Source organism: Meles meles, chromosome 1 (genome assembly GCF_922984935.1).
Source record: "Meles meles chromosome 1, mMelMel3.1 paternal haplotype, whole genome shotgun sequence".
Taxonomy (NCBI): domain Eukaryota; kingdom Metazoa; phylum Chordata; class Mammalia; order Carnivora; family Mustelidae; genus Meles; species Meles meles.
Window position 1 is genome coordinate 209,564,777 of NC_060066.1, and position 21,312 is coordinate 209,586,088.

Genomic DNA, 21,312 nt, shown 5'->3' on the forward strand with positions numbered 1-21,312 from the left:
CCGGGTGGGCTTCGGCCACGGCGGGGCCAAAGCCTGGGAGTCACAGGGTTGCCGTGGCGGAGACCTCGGGGCCGGGACAGAGGCCCCGCAGCCTCCCAGAGCTGGGGCTGGTTCCTTCCTAAAAGACACTTTTCAAAACTACATTGTCATTGAGTTTAATAATCTTCCCCCTTCCAGAAAGGCCTGACGGGCGCTGCCTGCTGCTCACTTCTGCCCCATTCCAAATATTTTTACCTTATTTGGATGAAATGCATTATTTTTCTAATGAAAGGCTTTTTTTTTTCAAAGGGCTGTTTTCCCTCCGTCCAGCAGCTGCCTTTATTAGGCAGCACTCACGCCGTTTTGGGGAGGGGTTTTTTCCTCCCTGAAATCTCGCCAGACTCTCTGTCCTCAAAAGCTGTCATTGGCGCTCAGGACCCGCAGGGCAAAAGGCCTCCAGGTCCAGTTTTCCTTCCCCATCCCCTGCACGGGAGCCCCAGGGCCCTGCCTACCCGGTGAACCCCGCTGCCCCTGGCTGGGGATGGCGAGGCCTCGGGTCGCCCCGTCTCGGGGGGCCGCTGCCCGCCCGCTTGCCCCGCACACCCACCCCGACAGCTCTGGCCAGCCCCTCCCCAGGCTCCCTGCCCTCTGCTCTCCCCCTCTGGGGCCGCTGCAGGAGGGACCTCTGTGAAGCTTGAGACCAAGTCAGAGACAGTGACAAGTGGTCACCAAGCTGAAGAGCTGAATGGGGGGAGCCCCAAAGCACCCACCGACGACCTGGGGTTTCTGTTCCCTGAGGAGAGGCAGTGGCCCAGCGGGCCCGACAGCAGGCAGCTCGGTCTCCGGCCACATCCCACAGAGGCTGAGGGCTGGGACCAGGCCTCCCGCCCCCTGCTCATTTGTCTTGGGTCCACCCCCCACCCCTGGCTCCCCAACATGGGGGAGCCCCCGCCCCCGACAGGCTGGTGTGTTCCCCGCATACTGAGAAGCCTGGCTGCTTCGGGGCCAGCCAAGGCGGCAGGGGGCCTCTCAATGCGGAATCTGCTGGGCCCTAGGCAGCACATGGCGGGGACAAGGGACCACAGGGCTGCTGCGGGAGATCATGGTGTCAAAGGTGACACCTGGGCGCCAGCCAGAGGGCTGGACAGTCAGGAGGAGCAGGAAGAGCTGAATCACCGTCGCGTGACCCCTGCGTGGTGCCCTGGGCCTCGGAGCCAGGAATGAGCCTGCAGCGGCGGGGAGGGGATTGGGCTCTGAGCCCCGAAAGGTGCGCAGGCAGGAGAAGAAATGTTTTCTGAGCCCGAACAGACCCAAGCAAGTCTGTCACCCATCGATCCGCGGCCCCTCCTTCCCCGGGGGCAGCGGCACAAGCGTGGGGGTCAGCAGGCCCGCGAGGCGCGCGCCCACAGCGGGGACTGAGCGCCCTGCGGGGCTCCGCCTCCACGGCCACGCATCCTGCGCTGTGTCTGTCCTCACTCTGTATCTACACAGGCACCTGGAGGTGGCCGTGCCCTCTGTCCCCACGCCTGGCCACAGCACGGGGGAGGGGGGGCTCCTCGGAAGGAGGGTCGCGCGCGCTGTTTTTCCGGGCGCAGCTGAGCGCCGTGTGAAGGTTAACGGGAGACAGGGAGGGAGAGCGGGAGACGGGGGAGGAAGACAGAGCGAGACACACGCTCTCCTGGGAGCACACGCATCCATTTAAGGAAGGAGAAGCTCATCACATTCACGCCAGGTCTATATACAGTAACATGAGGTCCCTTCTCCTCCTGCACCAGGATGTCGCCCTTCGGCACCGAGGACCACACTCCAGCAGGCAGCGCGCAGCTCACAAAACCCGCCTCGGGAAGGGGACCGCCACCCGCTGGACCCAAGGGCAGGGCTGCCCAGGCCTGGCCCCCCAGCCGCAACCCCCACCCCAGGGCGCACCTGGCAGAGCCCCAGGGGAGCCCCGCCACTGGGCACAGGGTACCACGACAGACAGGCAGCCACAGGCAGGAGTTAAATAGTGACAACTCGTATTTATTACAATTATATACAGTAGCATCTTGTATTCTGAAACCTCTACCTGATCACACAGATGAACAAGTGTTTCCGGGTGGGAAGGGCAGACAGGGAGGCCCTGGTGCCCGGCTCCCACGTGGGAGAGCGAGCCACGTCCCGCCACGGGGTTAGCTGAGCCACAACGCAGCAGGCGAGGACGGCGGAAGTGCAGTACGATTTCGTTCGTCTGGAAGGATGACGGGGTACGGCGGGGCCGGGGCAGCGCGTGGGGCAGCATCACCTGGAGGAGACCTGGCTGGGGGGCCCCGGCCGAGAGAGAAGAGCGCGGGGTTGTGGCTTCCGGAGACACGACAGGACCCCCCCTGCCCCTCGTGAGACAGATACAGGAGCCACGGCAGGACAAGAGGGAGGCAGGACAGCAGACACGTCAGGGCAGCCCTGCCCCCACGGGGACCCGCAGCCAGGTAATTCAGCTGCCTCTTGTCATGCACGGTGTTTGCTTAGCTAAGCTGCCCTGCAGATCCACCCTGGCCAAGACCTCCGTCCGGGAGCCGGGGCTCGGGAGCTGGAGCCCAGAGCACTCGGCGCCCCCCGCCTGGCATGAGCACGAGGTCACAGGCCCACGGGGCTGAGGCTGAGCCGAGGAAGTGACGGGCTGGGGCTGGCGTTCGGGTGAGGGGCAGCCGGCCGTGGAAATGCGACCCCACGCACAGGGCTCAGGCCCACGGAGGCTGCAACGGCTCTGCCCGGACACGGCTCGAGGCCGCCCTCCCAGAGCCAGAGAAGGAGCCAGGCCCCGGTCCCTCTGGCGGGGGACCACCCCGGGGCCTAGTCCCGCTCGTTCTCGTTGCTGGCACCCTCCGGCCGGCGCAGCTTCTCTACCTGCTCATTGATCTGCCCGTCCCCGCCCCGGCGGTCCTCCCTCTGCACCCCGAGGCAGTCCTCCTCGTCCACGTGGCTCACGTCCTCGTCCTCCTCGTCCTCCTCGTCCTCCCTCTTCTCCTCCTCGCCCTGCACCTCCATCCGCACCTGGCCCTTGACGTCCAGCACGCCCTGGCCCTCCTCCTGGGGGCCCAGCAGGTGGTAGGTGGCCGTGGAGCCCTCGGGGCTGTGGCCCTCCTTCACGGGCGAGGACGACGTGGACTCGTTGCTGACGGGTGAGATGTCGCTGCTGCTGTGGTGGTTGGCAGCCGCGGGGCTGGAGGGTGACGGGGTCTTGACCGGGATCTGCCAAGACGGGATCTTCGGAGCGGAGGGCGACGGCGGGAACTGCCTCCTAACAGGGGACGAGAAGCAGCATTGGTGCCAGGACCCTGGGGCCCTGAGCAGAGCCCCAGCCCCCACCCCCTGGGCACAGCGCTCCCCCAGGGCCGCTGAGCAGGGGACAGGACGGAGCTCAGCCCCTCACCTCCCTCCCCACCGGCTTCTGGCGAAGAAGGCCTCTTGGCCAGCGGGAGGCTGGAGCAGCTGCGGTGGAAGCCAGGGGAGGCCTGTGCCGCTGCGGCCCCGCTCAGGGTCCCTCTCAGGCCCTCCCTGCTGGGATTGGGCCCACCTTCCCTGGCAGGGACTGGCCAGCTGGCCCCAGGGGCTGCCCCCACCAAAGCCCGCTCCCCCCTGGCCCTTCGGCCCTGCCGCAAGGGCGGTGAGGACGGGGAGCCAGCAGGGCGCTGAGACTGAGCCAGAGAATCGGGAACCCAAGCCACGTGGCCTCGACTCCATCTACCTTGTCCACGGCCTGGCCAGAAGTGGGAAGACCTGGCCACCGGCCGTGGAGTCAGAAACCTCCCAACCAGAAGGCTAACACTGGTGCACTTTGCTAGAAAACCTCTGAGCTCCACACTTGACAGGGAAGTCACTTCTCTGCTCCCACTTCCCCGCCCTGGGCCCTGAGCCCTAGGCCCTGCGCCCGCAGCCAGACAGACGGCCCAAAGCCGATTCCACGGGGGACCCGGGAGGTCAGGTCCACTTGGCAATGGTCTAGGGCATACGGGCCCATCTCTGCCTGAGCCAAGAGGACAAAAGCCTGCTCTCTCCTGGGCACACTGTCCCCCGGTGCTGGTCCCAGAACAGCTCCTCCCCATCGGATCCCATGGCACGGAGAGCACACAGTGAACACGGCCCAGATGCTACAATGAGCGCTTTGAGCTTTCTCTGGCTCCGACATTCCCCAAAGGCCCACACTCTGTCCCTCTGACCTCCAAGGCTCTTACCTCCGAGGTTCAGAAACAAAGGATTTCTCCTCATGACACACCTCTCTTAGGGCCATGTTCCTTCCTTTCGAGAGGGCCTACAAGTAGGTGCCTTGGAGAACTGGATCCCCTAGTTGGGGCCACAAGACCCCCGCAGCCCCCATCTTTGACCCCAAGTGAAGGGCCGTCTGGTGCCTTTGCACTGCCTCACGGAGTCCCCACGAAGCCCTGGGGAACTGAGAATGCAGGCGAGGCTACCTGAGCACCCTCACTGCACCGCAGGCGAGGTGACCAACCGTCCCAGTACCCATCCCAGGACAGAGTGGCTCCTGGGACACAGGGCTCGCGGTTTTAAAACCAGGACAAGTGGGTCACCCTCCACTCAGGGCAGCAATGGTCACACAGCCTCCCCTGGGGGGGCTCCTGGAAAGGGCCAGCAGCGCAGAGGGACAGCGGCAGGAGACCAAAGGAGCTAGGGGAGGGGGAGGCAGGCACTGTTGCAGTCCCTGCCTCGAACCCAGAATCCTTCCAACCAAGGACTCCCTGGCCCTTCAGCAAAGAACTTCTCTGGGGCCAAACTGTCCCTGAGTGGCCCAGGCTGGGGCTGAGGACAGAGGAGGAGGTGGTGTCCCTGCCTGGAGGCCCTGGTTCAGGACGGGGATGTTCTCCTTTGGCCCAGGTCCTGCATTTTGGTTCCAGGTATCCCTGAGCGGGTCTTGACAGGGCCGAGGAACTGTTGTGCTTGAGAACTCGGGGGCACGGCACACTGTCCCCCATGGAGTGGGGAGGGAGGGGGCCTCCCAGGGAGGGAAGGCAGAAGTTCCGAAGATTTCCAAACTCAATGCCTGAGTCGCCCAGCTCCATCGGGCGCTGGATGGACAGGGGCCCCTCGGGGAGACGTGCCCCTTCCCATGGCAGCTGGCCGAGCCCCCGGAGCGCCGGCTCCACAGCCCACGCCCGCTCTCCTCCTACCGATTTAAAAGCAGCCCTTTCAAGGAGTTAATTTCCGACTTGAGCTCATTGATATTCTGAGACTCCACGATCCAGTTGGTAGATGTGGTGGCCTGAAAGTCAGAACACGGGAGAACAAGCATCAGAGTGACCACCTCCCCGCCGCCCCACGGGGCTCAGACGCCAGGGTGGCAGGAGGGGCGGCCACTTCTAGAGGACCCAGGGCGTGAGTGCGACACCCAGGGCCTGCTATGTCCTGGGCACAGACTGGAGACCCCTTGGGAAGGTTCTGCCTCTGGGTCTCTCTGTTCCAGGGATGGCACCCTCTGTCCGGGCATCTTAGGATGCTGGCAATTATGACGCGTACTAGATCCTAACAACGGCATTCGGACTATGTAAAACAACAGCAACACAAGAGCCCTCATCCCCAAGAGCTGCAGACGGAAGTGTCTGCAGGGGAATATGACCCCCGTCTGGTGTGTGCCACCAAGCGAGCCGGGGGCTGCGGGCCGGGGGGCCGAGACCATGCCCCGCGGTGTGCCAGCGGCACGCTGTCCGCTCTGTGGCCATTTCCGCCCGTGTTTGAAATGTCCCATTAAAACTAAACTAATCAACGGAGTGAATTCCAGCTCCACACGGGCTGCTCCCCTGGAGCCGCCCTCCCTGCAGAGACGATCCCAGCACACACAGGAGGGAACCCGGGGGCCGAGACCGCCGGCCGCCACGACCCACGCCGGACAGCCCACCTCGTTTCACGCTGCTCCACAGGGACTGGGAGTGTTTTTACCAAGTGAAGGTTTGTGGGCAGCCCTGCGTCGAGCACCATTTTCCCAACACCATCTGCTCACTCTGTGTGTCTGCGTCACGTTTCGGCAATTCTCGCAGTATTTCAAACCTTTCCATTATTGTTGTGTTTGGTATCGTGCTCTATGATCAGCGCATAGAGCTCACTGAAAGCTCAAGTGACGGGGAGCAATTTTTAGCAATAAAGTATTTTTAAATTAAAAGGTATGCACGTTTTTGGGGTATAATGCTCTTACACCCTTAATAGACTATAGTGTAAACGTAACTTTCATACGCACTGGGAAACCAAAAAAGTAATTTAACTCACTTCATTCCAACACTGGCTTTACTGTGGAGATCTGGAACCAGACCCGCAGTATCCCTGAGGTGCTGCCCGTGCTGGAGGGCCGGGGAGACCGCTGAGCACCTGCCTGGCCCGGCCCCCAGCTTTAGCCCCGAGCAGGCCGGAAGGCAGGCTTCACCTCGGAAACACCTTCCCACGCTGCCGGGCAGCCCGTGGTTCCTGCCGCAGCAAGGTCAGGCTCCCAGGCTGGACCCTGCTATCTGCAAAGCTCCGAAACGCATGGGCCACACCACCTGTCCACAGCTACCACTTTGGGATGATCCTGAAGGCTCAGCAGAGAAAGAAGCTGTCCCAGGACCTAAGGCCAATTCCCTCCCTGAAGAGGGCCCGCGGGAGAAACTGCCACAACCCCTCGGCCAGACGCCATCCTTGACCGTTTTCCAAATAAACTTCAGAGAACCACACCTTTCTTCGGCAAATCTTGTTGGGTTAGACGGAAAAGGGAAAAGTCCAAACATCGGTCCCCCAAATGGCAGTTGCTGGTGGCCACGTGGCCAATTCCAGGTGTGATGGGCCCAGGTGTGGGGCTGCACCGGTCAGCCTGGAGGTCCGCTCCGGGTTCCTTCAAGTGCACGGACGCGTCATGCAAGACCCAGCTTCCCTGACACCTCTACCCTGGCCTGACCCAGAGACCAGAACCGTAAGTTCAGGAGAACGTAGGGAGGCCCAGACTGGCAGAGGGGAGGGACCCCGGCTGTTCCCACCAGCCTGGTGGGGGGGAGTCGGGGGGGGGGGGGCTCTGACCTGGGGTAGGGGTCCCGCTCGGGCAAGCACTCCTCTACGGGAGAAGCCCTGCAGAGGGGCTGGAGGTCTGGGAGGGAGCGCACGCAACCCCCTGCAAACACCAGTCGCCCGCACACACATCCCCTCGGGGTCCTTACTCCAGACCACCAGACGGCGCAGATCCAGGAGCCACCGTTCTGGCTTCTCGGAGACCTTGAAAGCCATAGCAGCCCATTAACAAGGGAGCAATTTCCACTCACCGGCCTACAAAGGACTCAAGTTTCCAAACGCATATGGTGCCAGATGCTGGGATTTAGAAATAAAATCTGACATCTGGGGCTTTTTAGCCAGTCTCTTTAAAAAACAGTTGTAGAAAACTCTCAGCCTTCAGTTTTATGTAGGTTTTTTAATTACTTAACGCTCTTCTTTTTAATTTTTTACAGTGTTGCGGTAGGAGTTTGGAAGCCGACATAAAGACTTACATTACAGCTGAGAAAACACGGCTCTGAGTCGCTGGTTTATGGGGTAACCGAAGTCTTCACGCGTCTGGTTCAGACACCACACCAGCGAGCCCCGCTTCAGTACAGGGGGATGAAAGGGGGCTGGGGACGGGCGGGACGTGGGGGGCACCGTCAGGGAAGCAAGCACGAGAAACTCAGAGCCGGCTCTCAGCCTCCAAGCACCATCTTGCCCCCCCACCAGAGTGCAACAGGTGGTCTTAATCTTAATGCTTAAGGTCTGCAAACCGTTTGCCGACTTCCGGAATGGCTTCTGGCCATTGGCAGGCCGCCGCTCCCAAAGATAACAGAGAGCAGGGAGGGAGGGGGCCATACCCCAGCCTTCCCGCGGCTTTACGGGCTGCCCGCCCACGGGGAGCGCGCACGGTGGCCAGAGGTGGCCACGGGCAACCACGGCCATCTGAGGAGGAAGTGCAGGCAACGCACTTGAAGGGGATTCTTGGGGACCCTCTTCATAGGAAGCACCCCGGAGTCCACCGGAAATGGAAAGATTCCTGTTTCACTTGGTTTCGCAAATGCAAAAGATTTGAGTGCGGGCTCCCATGTGGTTCTGTGCTGGGCGGGGCTTCTCCTGGGAGAGCCACTCAGAGGAGGTTTCTTGACTGTATGTGCGTGGAAGCAACCAGAAAGCAGCATGGGGAAGGGGAGGGGGTGGGGTGCACAGCGGACGTCCTGGAGCCCCTGGACCAATCTCTCTCGGACTGGGTCTGTCCAAGACAGTGCCCCGGGAATGACCCATCGCGCGCGCACAGACCCAGGCCGGCTGCGGCAGGAGCCAGGCCCTGCTGTGGGCACAGACAATGACGGTGGTGCCATGACAGCTTCATTTTACAGGTGAGGAAATGAAGACTCAGGGAGGTTAAGGAACTTGCCTGTGCTCACACAGCTAGCCCGTGGCAGACGCAGATTTCAACCCAGACGGTCTGATCCTAGGCTCTCATACTGCCGAGACTACTCAGATGTGGGCAGTGAGGCACGGAAACTGCCCCGGGCGATCCCAGCTGGTGTACCTTTGGGGGTCACCTGATCTCATGTGACTCAAGAGAGCTGGGTGCAGAGAATCTGTTCATTGTAGCAGACTTCACCAGACTCCTGGCACACTCCCCCTACTTCCCTGTGACCTAACATGCTTGTGAAGACCATCCTGTGTCTACCCCAACCAGGTCCAGAGCTTGGGTGTATGCTCCCGCTGGAGGCCCATAGGCCAAGAGCTGCTTCTCCCTCCTCTTGCTAGGAGGGGACACGGAGAGGGTGCCTGTCTCCTCTCTCTTCGGAGGACGATGTGAGCCCCTGACATGTACCAGGCATGAGAAAAGACAGAGTCGGCCCCCACGGAATGCAGTGAACCGGGCACAAAAGCCCCAGGCCGAGCCCCGAGCAGGGCAGACCTAGATCCGGAGAGGGTCGGGGACGAGTTACCTTGGCTGCAGCCAGTTCACGGGCAAGCTCCTGCACCTTCTGCTGCTGCTGAATCAGCAGCTCCTGGACGGACGCTAAAGTCATCTGTAACTGAGTCACTGCGAGGAGAAAGCAGTCACATCTCTGTTAAATGATACACACGGATTCTTCTCCTCTCTGTCCACACACCTAGAGCGGCCGCATCTCATTGATGTGCAGACACCCCCCCCCCCACCCCGCAATGCATGTAATTTATCTGCGCTCTGGGCCATCTACCTGCACCGTATCTAACCTCTAGCATTCCCACTCCATCTTTCCATTGTGCACTTGTCCGTGGTCAACAGTGTATCCGTCTGAAACTTCTCCCCTCCAATTACATGTGCTTATGATTTGCTCGGCTCTGCCGACTTCAGTGCTCCCTCATCGCAGCCCCTCACCGCGTCCTGGTGGGACTTGCGGACTCTCCCATGCTGGCAGAAACGCATCTCAGGTCCGCGATCCTGGGAGCGGTTCAAGGCTACAGCCCTGTCCTCTCGCGGCTCCTCCCTGCCCTCCACACCCAGTCCCAAGGCTGCAGGTGCCCCCCCCACCAACCAAGGTGTCAGCAGACTGAGTAGGAGCCATGGGCCCCGGGGGCTGACACACCACGGCTTTCCTGAAGGCTCTGTGAACGCACTCTGGCGGGGACAGGCTCCTCCTGCCTGGGACAGTGGCTCTGGAGCTTGCGGGAGTTTTTAGTTTCAGAGCCTCCATCTAGTAAACAAGTTTATAAAGAGGAAAAGCCACCTCTGGTGCGACAGGTCCCAGCTAATCTGGGCCATCGCCGGGGCACTGGGTAATGAACGCCAGCCCCGTGGAGTTGATGCCAGAGGAGGCGGCTGGGGTCCTCGGAGCCGCAGTAATTACAGCCTTTCTTGACCCTGAGCTGGATTCTTAGAGGGAAGGGGGAAAAACCGCCGAAAACCCCCCTGAAAACCTCACAGAAGCAGAAATTAAAAATGAACTTTACAGCCCTTAGAAAGGCTGTCATTTTATTCCCCTTATTAATATTCTGAGGTTGGGAGCCTTTCCGTAAAAACATAATTAATTGAGGCCGCGCCGACAGTAAACAAGCAATTTCAAATTAAACCGAAATGACGGCGGCTTCATTTGCAAATGTGAACAGATTCTCAGAGCAGATAAATGAAGTCACCACATAAAGTGGAGACGGAGGGGGAGGGGCGGGGCAGAGAAGGGGCTGCTCGCGGAGGCTCGAAGGGGCGACTTGATGGAGTCATTAATCTTTACCTGTCTGTGCCATGCTGCCACTCAGCTCCGAGAGACTCGCCTCCATCCTTTCCAGGTGCTTCCTGTCCTCTCGGCCACCCATGATGAGAGGGAGCAGGTATCTCTAGAAGGAGCAGGGCGGGCATGAGCAGCGGGCACACGTGGGGGTCATTCTCCAGCCACGTCTGAAATGCTGCCCACCCAACTCTCTGTCACCTCTGGGCTTCGGAAACCAACGCAAACACCGTAAATGAGACGCTTGAAAGTTACGAGGCTGATTAAGATTCTGCCTAAGGACGAGGACCAGGAAGTAGGGACAAGTTAAAGTCAAGTCAGTCTATTTTGGGCCCTTTTATTTAATTACCTCCATGATGCTACGTATATTTCTGTAACAAAAAATAAGATTCCGCTTGAAAGCTGTGAGATAAAAATGTAGAAGGTGATACAAGACAGTGGCACCCCTGGAGGCCTCCGGGCACCAGCAGGAGGGCGCGTTCGACTGCACACTTCTCCGACCCTTGAAACGTTTGGACGCACGTGAATGAACCACCATTCAGAGACAAATGAGCAAAATAAAACAAAAAAAACAAAATTACTCAAGAAACTGGATGAAAATCCACAGCAGATTTCTGGGCCTTTGGTCCTTTTATGAGGGAACAATACACGGTATTCTGAGGCCAGTGAAGGAGGTCACACCTCAGTTACTTCTAAACTAAGCCTTGAGTCCTCAGAACCAGCGTCCTTTCGCGTAAGAATCAGATGCGGTCAAATTCTTCCAGACACAAGGCCAGAAGGCAGAGGAAGGGGCAGAACCTGAAGAAACTGACCCCGGGGAGAAGGAAGCAGATGCCACAGGGCAACCAAACAAGGCAGCCCAGAATTGGGGAAGCTCAGGCGAGGATGTGGGTCTTGGAACATTCAGGAAGAAGGCAAGTGGGGCGTCGCTGGTAACTGGCTGCCTGCTTTGAGGTGGGAAGGGGTAGAAGGTCGGTAGCAGGGCGGCCACTGGGAGGGCTGGGTGACAGAACACGGGCATCACACCCCAGCAGCTCTGTATTTGATGCCTCTTGTTTCGGAAGCGTGAGCTCAAGTCTCTGGCTTTAATGGGAGGCAGTGCGGGCTGGCAGGTGGGGTAACTGGCAGGTGCGACCAAAGCACTTGGCTTCCTACTCCATTGGGGGCCCAGATGGGGAAAAAAGGCAGCAACTTCTCCATTAAGGGTTCCGTACTGGGGAAGGAAAAGGAGGGCTCTCTCACTAGGTGTTTGCGGGAGACTCCCTTCAGGAGCAACTCCGGAGTGAAGATCATTATTTAGCAAACACACAGAAACATTTTCTATTTCGCAAAGTGCTTTTCAACCATTATGTGAGTTATTACCCACAACTGAGCGGAAACTCATCAAATGCAGCCTTACTTTCCAGGCTGAGAGTTTCCCTGAGGATAAGTCAGGGATTCTTACACAGGTAACAGGCGAAAACTTCTGAGATCAAAAAAGCCAAAGGAAAGAGCACACACGCTCCCCCTAGGCTAAACCGTTACACGGTTACAAAACAAGGTGATGACTCTTACCTCTTTTTTTTTTTTTTTTAATTTAAAGAAACAAAAGAAATTCTCATCACCACGGCCACTGGTCTTTCAATGTCTCTTTCATTTTTTAAGGCAAAGAATAAAGATCAGAGCTTCGTGGGAAAAACTGAAGAAACGTCTTCTTCGCTGCAACGGGAACAAAGTCGCTTCCAGCAGACCACAGGCTGTCCGAGGGAGGTCACGTGATCATTAGGTACCGCTTAGTAGAGCTGGGACATTATTTTGAGAATTGTGGCTTAGAATTTTACTCTTCTTGGTGACTGTACCCAGTGACTGGAAATAGGCTTTCAGCACACAGGGTAAGGGAAGGGCATCGGGTCAAGGGGAGAAGTCCCGGGACCTAGAACATTTTGCTTCTGGATTTTTGACATGGAAATTTCTAATTCCAAGAATAGACATTCCGCTGAAAAAAGCATACTCTGCAACAACCCTGTCACTAGCTTTTGCGGAAGTCAAAAATTACGAATCCCAGAGTTGAAACATGTCTCATGTGCTGAAAGTGACAACCGCGAGGCTGGGCGTCCGCTCAGATTCTAAGGGCGGGAGCTGCAGGCGGCATCGGGAGGAAAGAGGCCTTCTCTCCAGGGACAGCAGAGCGCAAGTCCTCTGGCCACTGTTTTGCCTTTTGTCTCCGGGACCTACCCTGGCTCTGCATCCTCCAGAAAAAGACCTGCCTGCTTCTCGTCAAAATTAGTATCTGGTAGTTCGTATCTGCTTAGTATTTGATATCAAGGAAATACGTGTTCATTTCATGCCTGCAGTTCTGCTGGAAGCAACCAAGTCTGGGATTCTGAGGACTGACTATGAAGTTTGGGGGGAAAATCCTAGATTCACACGGATGCCAACACAATATGTAGAAGACAAAACCAGAGCCCATAAATAAGATGCTGAGAACCGCACAGAGAGTGGTTCCTGTGTGCCGGGCACACAGACGTTCCGAAGAAGCTTCACCACAGCCTCATGAGGTAGATACAATTGTCCCCACTTTCCAGAAGAGCCCACTGAGCTCCTGCTAAGTGGCAGAGCTGGGACGCGACACAGCCGCTGGGCTCCAGGGCCGTGCTCTCAGCAACCTTGTCATTCTGTCTCAAAAATGTCGCGACTGCTCAGCGTATGCCAGGCACTGTTCTAAGTACCCGACACAGCCTGCTGATGGACGGGCCCCACGGTCACTCTGCACAGTGGGGACTCTGAGGAGAGATGCCCAGTGTCACAGATGAGCAGGGTCTGAAGTCGCCAAGGGCACCCGCTCAGGTGGCGGCAGGGGACGGAGACTGAACCAGACGCCGCCCGCAGAAAACGTGCTCATGCGTGCTCTGCCCCCGGACAGCCGTTCTCCTGCCATCGCGCTCCAGGGCTGGGCACCTCGACACAGGTCAACCTCGCGACGGGGGGGAGCGGGGCTGAATGCTGGGGTGGGGGGCACAGGGAAGGGCGGACGTACCTTGTAGAGCTGGTGAAAGCCGAACGCGATGCCTGCCGTGATGACAGCCAGGGCACCGTAGTCTCTCCATCGGGACCCGACGGGGCCTGAGGTTGGGAGAAAAGGCGCGTCAGGAGAAGCACACGCGTCCTTCCCGGGCAGGGGAGGGCCCGTGCACCATCTCTTCATCTCGAAGGATCAGCAACTACGACACACAACTGTAGGACACAGCATGTGCCAGTGGGAACAGCGGCCTGGCCGCGTCCCCTCTTCGGTCCCGGCTCTCGGAACAACCCGCCTCAACCGCACACCTGCTGGGTGGAGGTGGGTAGCCAGGAGCCAAGTCCCAGGCGCCAGGCAGGTGGCAGAGGTGATCTGCAGACCTAGGGCATGGTCTCCACTCTCAGGGAACGAAGGGTCCTGTGAGGCTGACACAAACACACTTGGGTGTGCATAAATGCGCGTTCCCACGCCCCAGTGCAGACAAGGATGAGCTAAGAGCCACCTCAGAACAGGGGAGGGACAAGGAGGAGACAGGACCATCTGTGCATTCAAGACTTCACGAAGCATCAGCTGTGTGCCCCACAGTGCTGCAGGCCCAGCGGCGTGCGGTGCCGAGACGGGTGCCCTGCCTGCTCCACCCTGAACCGTGCAGCAGGCAGCTTACGAAGGACGCGACAAAGTAACTCCAGAGAGTGACCAGGAAGGTTCGGTGCGGAGGGGGGCCCAGCAGGCCCATACAAGTCTTGATCTCGCGGTCCTGAGTTTGAGCCCCACACTGGGTGGAAAGATTACTTAAATAAATAAAATCTTCAAACAACAACAAAAAGAAGGCCCAATGGGGCCATGTTGGGGGGGAGGGCCAGAGAGGGGAGCCGGGGCTGGCAGGGCCTTGGAGGAGGCAGACGCTGAAACTTGTGGGGTCCCAGGGACAGAGGTCCAGGAAGGGGACAAGCAAGTGCCAAGGCAGGGGTTGACTAGGCTCAAAGGAGAGAAGGCAGCTGGTGTGGCCCAAGTGAGCAAGTGGGGCTACCCAAGAGGGGAGACGGCGAAAACCAAGAGGGAGTGGCGGGGGGGGGAGTGGGGGGAAAGAGGTGGGACACCCAGCAGCCAGGCGGAGGGCGGGGCCGGGCCACCCGCTCGTCGGTCACAGGCAGTAGGGTCACTGAAGGCTCTGAATCTGGCAGTGGCCCGGTCAGCTCTACGTTCCGGGAGAATAACGCCGGGTCGCTGGAGGGCCGAGGGCAATACAGGTTGGGCGGGGAGAGATGCAAAGGTGGGAGGAGGCTCCCGCCAGGGGCTACAAAAGGTAAGACCGACCTGAGAGGGCAGAGGCTCAAGAGAACACTGCGGCTACTGGGCAGGAACCGGACACGGGCAGTCAGTCCCCCTGCAGGGGCAGGTTCCCGGCCTGGGGCTCTAGAACACCATCTCAGGGGCTCCCCCGACTCCTGAATGGAATTCCAATCCCACAGGAGGAGAGCGGAGGTTTCTACCTTGTGATCTTTCCCACGGACGGTTCACAAAGGGCTTGCATGCCCACAATCTCCCCGGACGCTCTGCCTCCTCTCAAGCGATCAGCCACGAAGGCCCCGCACACCATTTCCAGAACGATCGGTGGGGCAGGACGCCAATCGGGTCTGCAGAATCAGACCACAGCGCCCACGGCAAGTCATCCAGAGGGCGCCCACCCAGGGCCTGCTGTTATGACAAGGAAGCTGGGGTCTGGACGCACATTTGGGAGCAATAAAGTGAAGAGGGGAGGGCAGCAGCTGTCCCCAACTTCCTGAAAAGTGCACCGCGGCTCCTGGAGCAGAGCGCTGTGGGCACCTGCAGGGACAGACACTGTGTCTCAGCCTTCACCTCTCCCCGCACCCGCAAGCTCGCCAGGTACTCGTCATATCCTGGCGTCTCCTGACAAAGGGGAACAGGAGAGGGACCTTCTCCAGGCTCAGTGGCAGGGGGACCCAAGGGCCAAAGACCTCCAAAGGGCAAGGCAGACACTCCCTCCTCCCGGAGCGGCTGATGGGGTTCCAGGACACAGATGTGACCGTGACGCAGGGGCCTGGGTCCCTTCCCAGGAAGGGGCCTTGGCCACTTCCCCCCACCGCCAGCATGGCCTGTGGCTCCCAAGCCCGCCTCCCAGGGTGGCCCACACACCGTAATCACCAGGTGGCCTCTCCCTCAGCCCCCAGCTCCCTTTTGCGTTTGGCAACTTTTGAGTGGCTCATGGATACATGTGGTCTAAACGGCACAGAGCATCGTCACGCTACTGCCAACTGGTTCCCTCCACCATCACGAGCCCCCGTGAAGAGCTTCCTGTCTGTCCGGCCCGAGACTTCTTATGCACATGGAGGGCAACACAGATATGCACTATTTTCCCTCTCGTTCCTCCTACCTCTCCTCCTGCTTTTTTGCCCAGAGCTGCGTAATACTCCATTGAAGCCATTCCCCACTGATTTCCAGCCTCTACTATGTCACACAATGCTGCCCCAAGGGCCGTGTACACACGTCATCTCACATGTATGTACGAGGACACCTGTACACGTGAATTCCTAGGAGCCTGGGTGCAATGTGCAATTCTGAAAGAGTTTTTTTAAGATTTTATTTGTTTATTCGACAGAGATCACAAGTAGGCAGAGAGGCAGGCAGAGAGAGAGAGGAGGAAGCAGGCTCCCCGCTAAGCAGAGAGCCCGATGTGGGGCTCAATCCCAGGATCCTGGGATCATGACCTGAGCCGAAGGCAGAGGCTTTAACCCACTGAGTCACCCAGGCGCCCCTGAAAGAGATTTTTAAATAGTCCTCCCTGGGAGCTGAACCGGTCCACTCCCACCAGCCATGTCCCAGAGTGCCCATCCCCTCACGGCCGCCAACACATGGGCCAACATGGGCTCATCACACCGGACTGCTGCCCATACTAAACCAGAAGAGACTACTTCAAGCTCGTTTTCATTTGCATGAACCTCACTGTGAGTGAGGACTGAGCATCCCTGCACGACCTGTCCTTTTTGGTGTATTGTGTACGATCCCTACTCCCCTACTCCCTGTCTTTAGCAATGTCCTCATCACTTTATGGGAACTTCTTATGCAGCTGAATGTGCTTTCTGGAGGCCAAGCTGACAGCAATGGGAGCCTGGAAAACGAGCCCCTGTGTACGACAGAAGTTGTCGAACCGGGACGCCTGTAGGGCTCAGTCGCCCTCAGCTCGGGTCTGCCTTCAGCTCAGGTCATGATCCCAGTGTCCTGGGATCGAGCCCTGTGTTGGGCCCCCTGCTCAGTGGGGAGTCTGCTTCTCCCTCTGCCTGCCCTTCCCCCTGCTTGTGTGCTCACTCTCTCTCTCTCAAATAAATAAATAAAATCCTTTTAAAAAATTGGAAAAATCCTTTCCAGTGTATTTTTCTTTTGACTCTGCTTATGGTGTCTTCTGGCGTGTAGCGTATCCATGTTTATGTAAATGTGTCTGTCCATTCTCGCATTGGGCTCTGGGGTGTGGGTTAGGGCAAGCCAGGACATCCCCACTCCCTCCCAGGGTTGTGTAGTGACATGCAGGGTCACAGAAACTGTCTCCAGAAAGGAGCTCCGCCAGGGTGTCTGGGTGGCTCAGTCTCAGTCGGTTAAATGTCCGACTCTTGATTTCGGCTCAGGTCATGACCTCAGGGTCCTGGGATGGAGCCCCGTCCCGGGCTCTGTGCTGGGTATGAAGCCTGCTTGGGATTCTCTCTCTCCCTCTCCCTCTGTCCCTCCCCCGACTCCCTCTCTTAACAAGAAGAAGGAAGGAACCTGCGGTTCTGCTGTGGGAACACCCCCAGGCAGTAAGCATCTACGTGGCCAAGCTGCAGCTCATTAAATCATAAGCTCTGAGACCGCTAAGGCCGTGGATGGACCTTTCATGCTGACCTGGCTGAGCCAGGAGGCTCTGAGTTCCGGGCAACCTTCTCGTTTGTCTCATTCCAAGTCCACTCGGCTCTGAGTGCCCTGATACAACACCCAACATCCAGCACGAGCTCATTTTTAGGAGGAAAAAGTGGAGACAAAGTAACCTTATCACTCTTCGAGAGAGTCGCTGGCCAGGAGGGCTTTCATCCAGGCGCAGAACATCCATCCGTGCTGTCGAAGTCCTCAGAGAGAGCACCTTCAAGACAGGCACGTGTCCAGAACCCTCTATTCACCACCGACTTCTCAAATCCCCCCTCAAAACCTTGCAAGAAAACAGCAGCAACCGGGTAAGAAACTAACAAGCCCGAAGTCCGCCTGGGTCCTTCTTGCCCGCAAATGTACGCTGTCTTGAGAAACGCAGCCTCTCACTCTGGGCGCCAGAGCTGGACGGTTGAACGGGTACTGGCAGTTCACGGGTCCACGAACCGGAGCCCCGGCGACAGCTGCAGCCACCTCCCCAGAGCGCTGACCTCCTCAGCACCAAGCAACACCTGTAGCTCCCTACCGGCCGCACCCTTCACCCGCCGCACCGCGCCTCGCTCCTGACATGCTCACGTTAAGAACATTTTATTGCCCCTTGGTTTTCATTATTAATGAAAAGGGACCAGAATGATCTTTCCTAAAGTTCAGAGAGTCTATAAAGACAAGAAGCTGAAATGCCATTTTACTCGTTTTGGAGATGTGTGATACAATTCTGTCTTGTGGCGAAATGAAAAAAGAGAGAAACGAAGATGGAGGGAACTCTGACCCGCCGCACGCCTTTCAAAGGGTAACAGACAAGGGCTCTCAGGAAAGCGTTCGGCGTGATCCCAAACTGGCTCAGAGCCCCAGCCGTGACCGCCTGGAGTCCTGTCTGCCGCCCACCCTGGGGCCCATCTTCCCCAAAGTGGGTGGAGACCCCCACAAGAGCACGGAGAGCAGGGCAGCAGGTCCCCACGCTCCTTGAAGGTCCAGAATTTTATAGTCAAGGGCAGAAAATGGGGATGGTCACTTTTCCACTCTCACTCAGGAGAAAGGGGAGTGGAAGGAATGAGCTTTTTAAAAGCTTCTGAGCCTCCAATCTGGAAACAGAGGCCTGTCTGCGTACAAAGCCGACACGAAGGCCGAGATCAGAGATCCTGGTTCCACACCACCAACCCGACGGCTCCCAAGGACGTTCTCCTCTTCTCGTCAAGCACAGGCCACTTGTCTGAAGGGGGCAGAGCTCTGCTACGTTGGAAGAACGAGGAACAGTGATATGTGTACTGTCGCTCAGGTTCAAATTGTCCACAGCACTCCCGCAACAGGCGCGACCAGCTCGTGAGCTGAATGGCCCAGTATTTTACCAAGACCCCATTGCTGGCATCTCACGAAGAATGAGGAGGTCAACGGTGGCAGCAGGTGTCTCCCCGCACGGGCGCTGCTGGCCCTGCTCCGCCTCGGGCGGCAACGAGGTCCAAGGACAAACGTGCAGGGAGAAGAGCGAGCGGCTCTTCGAACCCCAACGGCTTCTCTCACCTCCCAAGGACTCTGTCCGCTGGCAGGAGCTCGGACACTCTCCGCGGAGGTCCGGCTGCCCAAAGGCGACTCCACGGCGCACGGCGGCCCCGTCGGGGGCAGGAGAGACGCATTTCTGGGGCTCCCTAACCATTCCGTGAACACACACAAACCAACATGACTCCATTCCTTTAGTCAAACCTCCACTGACCAAGAAATTCTCACCCAGCAGGCGGAACGGACATCGGGTAGCACGTGTGGGGCTGGCAATCCCACACACATCGCAGCAACGTTGAACCTGAAGCCACCTGGTCATGCACCTGGACTCACTGATGCCGTGGAAACGCCACAGCCACTAACGGGCCGTCAGCAGAGAAGAGCTGGGACGGCCCAGGATCATCCTGCTGCGGCAGTCTGAGGAGCTTCTGACCACGCGGAGAAACTGTCAAGTCCTCGGGGAGGCCGACAGCCTGAGCGTGGGGCAAGGTCCCCTCCACGCTCCCCAAGGCTGGGGCTGTGATGCCACACGGTGCCGCATCTAGCTGCTCAAATCATCCCAACAAGCCACCCTGAAAATTAAATAAGACAGGCTCCTCCACAGCAAGGTCCTGGCGTCAAGCCAGTCTGCCAAACCCGGGCTTGTTACAGCACGGAGGGGCGGGGCTAGCGACACACACCGAGGCCAGAGACCCATGGGGACAGTTGTAACCGGTGGAGCTGCGGGGGGCTGGCCACCGTGCAGGGGGCTCACTGAGGCCCACGGCAGAGCATGGCTGGCGGCAGCCGGAAGGACACACCGACCAGAGAGCAGGGGCTAGAAACACGACAGCTCCGAACAGAAGCACCTGGACAGCTGTGAGGCAAAGACACCACAGTAGCCCCGTAGCGGTCACGTCTGAAAATCCAAGGCCTGTCTTCACGTGAACATCCTGTGAAAGACAATCTTCCCACTTCCCATGGGCCGCTATGCTATCGCTAGCATCATCTTTAGACGGGAAGGACACTGACAGTCATATCTGTATCCTCACTCGCAGACTAAAATATACGAGCTCTAATTAAACCGTAAGAATTCAGAAGAGCCCAGGAATAGGCCCGGACTTATCTAGTCCAGGGATTCTTCTGACGAAGAGGCCCACGTAATTCTACGGGGGGAGAATAATCTGTGTAACACCTGTGCCGGGACAAGTGGAGAGCCACGGGGGGAGGAGACCGAATCCTGACCCTCCCCTTCCTTGTGTCATACGTAAACATGAACTCAAAACAGATCACACGCTGGGGCCAAAAAGCAAAAACTCTAAAGCTGTTATAAGAAACCAGAGAAGAAAATCTTTGGGGTGGGCAAAGACATCTTAAAAAACAAAAAGAATGAGCCATAAAAGGGGAAAAAAGGAATAAAATGGACATGATCAAAAGCTTGAATCGGGGCTTTTCAAAAGACACTGCCAAGAAAACAAAAAGGCACGTCACGGGCTGGAGGTGGGGGAAATATCTGCAAAACATGTACTTGATAAAAGGCTACATCCATACAACTCGACAATAAAATGACATGACTTGGAAAAAAGTGCAAGATTGGAAGAGATGCTCCATAAGAGACCTATGCATGGCCATAGCGCATGAAAATATCACTAGTAGTCATTAGAGAGATACAAATTCAAAGTACAATGAGGTTCTATTACACACATATTTCTAGGATGGCTAAACTTAAAAACTGAGAACACCAAATGCAGACGAGGAAGCAGAGCAACTTAAATTCTCCTGCATTGTTGAAGGGAGTGTAAAATGGTGTAACCACTTTGCAAACTAGTCTTATAATTTCTTACAAAGTCAAACATCCACCTAACGTGTGGCTAATGCAATCTACCCCCAGGTGCGAATCTAAGAGAGAAGGAAGCATGCTTGCACTTGCACGTGAATGTTCACGGCAGCATTCGTTACTTGTAAGAGCCCCAAACTGGAAACCCAAACAATTATCAATAGTCGATGGACAAATTGTGATATATCCAAAGAGCGGAGTTAACTGCCCACTTGGCTAAGCCCCATCTTGACCTTCTTCTATCCAGCTGTGAGTTCAGAACGGTTTTCATATTTTAAAGGAATGTGGGGGGGGGGGGTAATATGTCACAGAAACGTGTGTATTTATACGTGTGTGTGTGTGTGTGTGTGTGTGTGTGTGTGTGTGTAATCTGATCAGTCTATATATCTCAAAGGATCAGTCTCAAAGAATTACCTCGGGGTAAAGAAACTAGACACAAAAGACGACCTGCTACATGACACCATTTATGTGAAAAATTTCTGGAAGGCGGAAATTGCATGATCCAAAGTAGACTGCTGGTTCGAAAGAACCTGATGTTGGGGAGAAGACTGGTGTGGGGCAGGGTGGGGGGCACAAAGACACTTCCTGGGATCATGGAAATTTACTATATTGTAATTGTAGTGTTGGTGACATGAGTTAAATGAGTTACAACTTGTGAACTCACCAAACTATACACTTAAAATTGATTCTTTTTTTAAAAAGATTATTTATTTGTGAGAAAGAAAAAGCACGCACACACACAAGCAGGGGAGGGGCAGGGGAGAGGGAGGAGCAGGCTCCCCGCGGAGCAGGGAGGCCGATGAGGGGCTCGATCCCAGGACCCCGAGATGATGACCTGAGCCGAAGGCTCAGGCTTAACTGAGCCACCCAGATGCCCCTAAAATTGATTAATCTTCTTGTGTATA

General features: G+C 57.3%; 1 protein-coding gene across 2 annotated transcripts in view; it reads right to left on the reverse strand.

Annotated features, from left to right (window-relative positions):
* Positions 1–1,977: 1,977 nt before the first annotated feature.
* The window catches only part of PEX14 (peroxisomal biogenesis factor 14), a 137,339-nt gene continuing 118,004 nt past the window's right edge, over positions 1,978–21,312 (reverse strand). For both annotated transcript variants that reach the window (XM_046010448.1, XM_046010449.1), the window contains exons 5-9: positions 13,204–13,289; positions 10,194–10,296; positions 8,928–9,025; positions 5,142–5,233; positions 1,978–3,256 (exon numbers count right to left, since the gene is read on the reverse strand). In XM_046010448.1, coding sequence (XP_045866404.1) covers positions 2,809–3,256; positions 5,142–5,233; positions 8,928–9,025; positions 10,194–10,296; positions 13,204–13,289 — 827 coding nt within the window. In that variant the 3' untranslated portion in view covers positions 1,978–2,808. The remainder of the gene's footprint in view (positions 3,257–5,141; positions 5,234–8,927; positions 9,026–10,193; positions 10,297–13,203; positions 13,290–21,312) is intronic.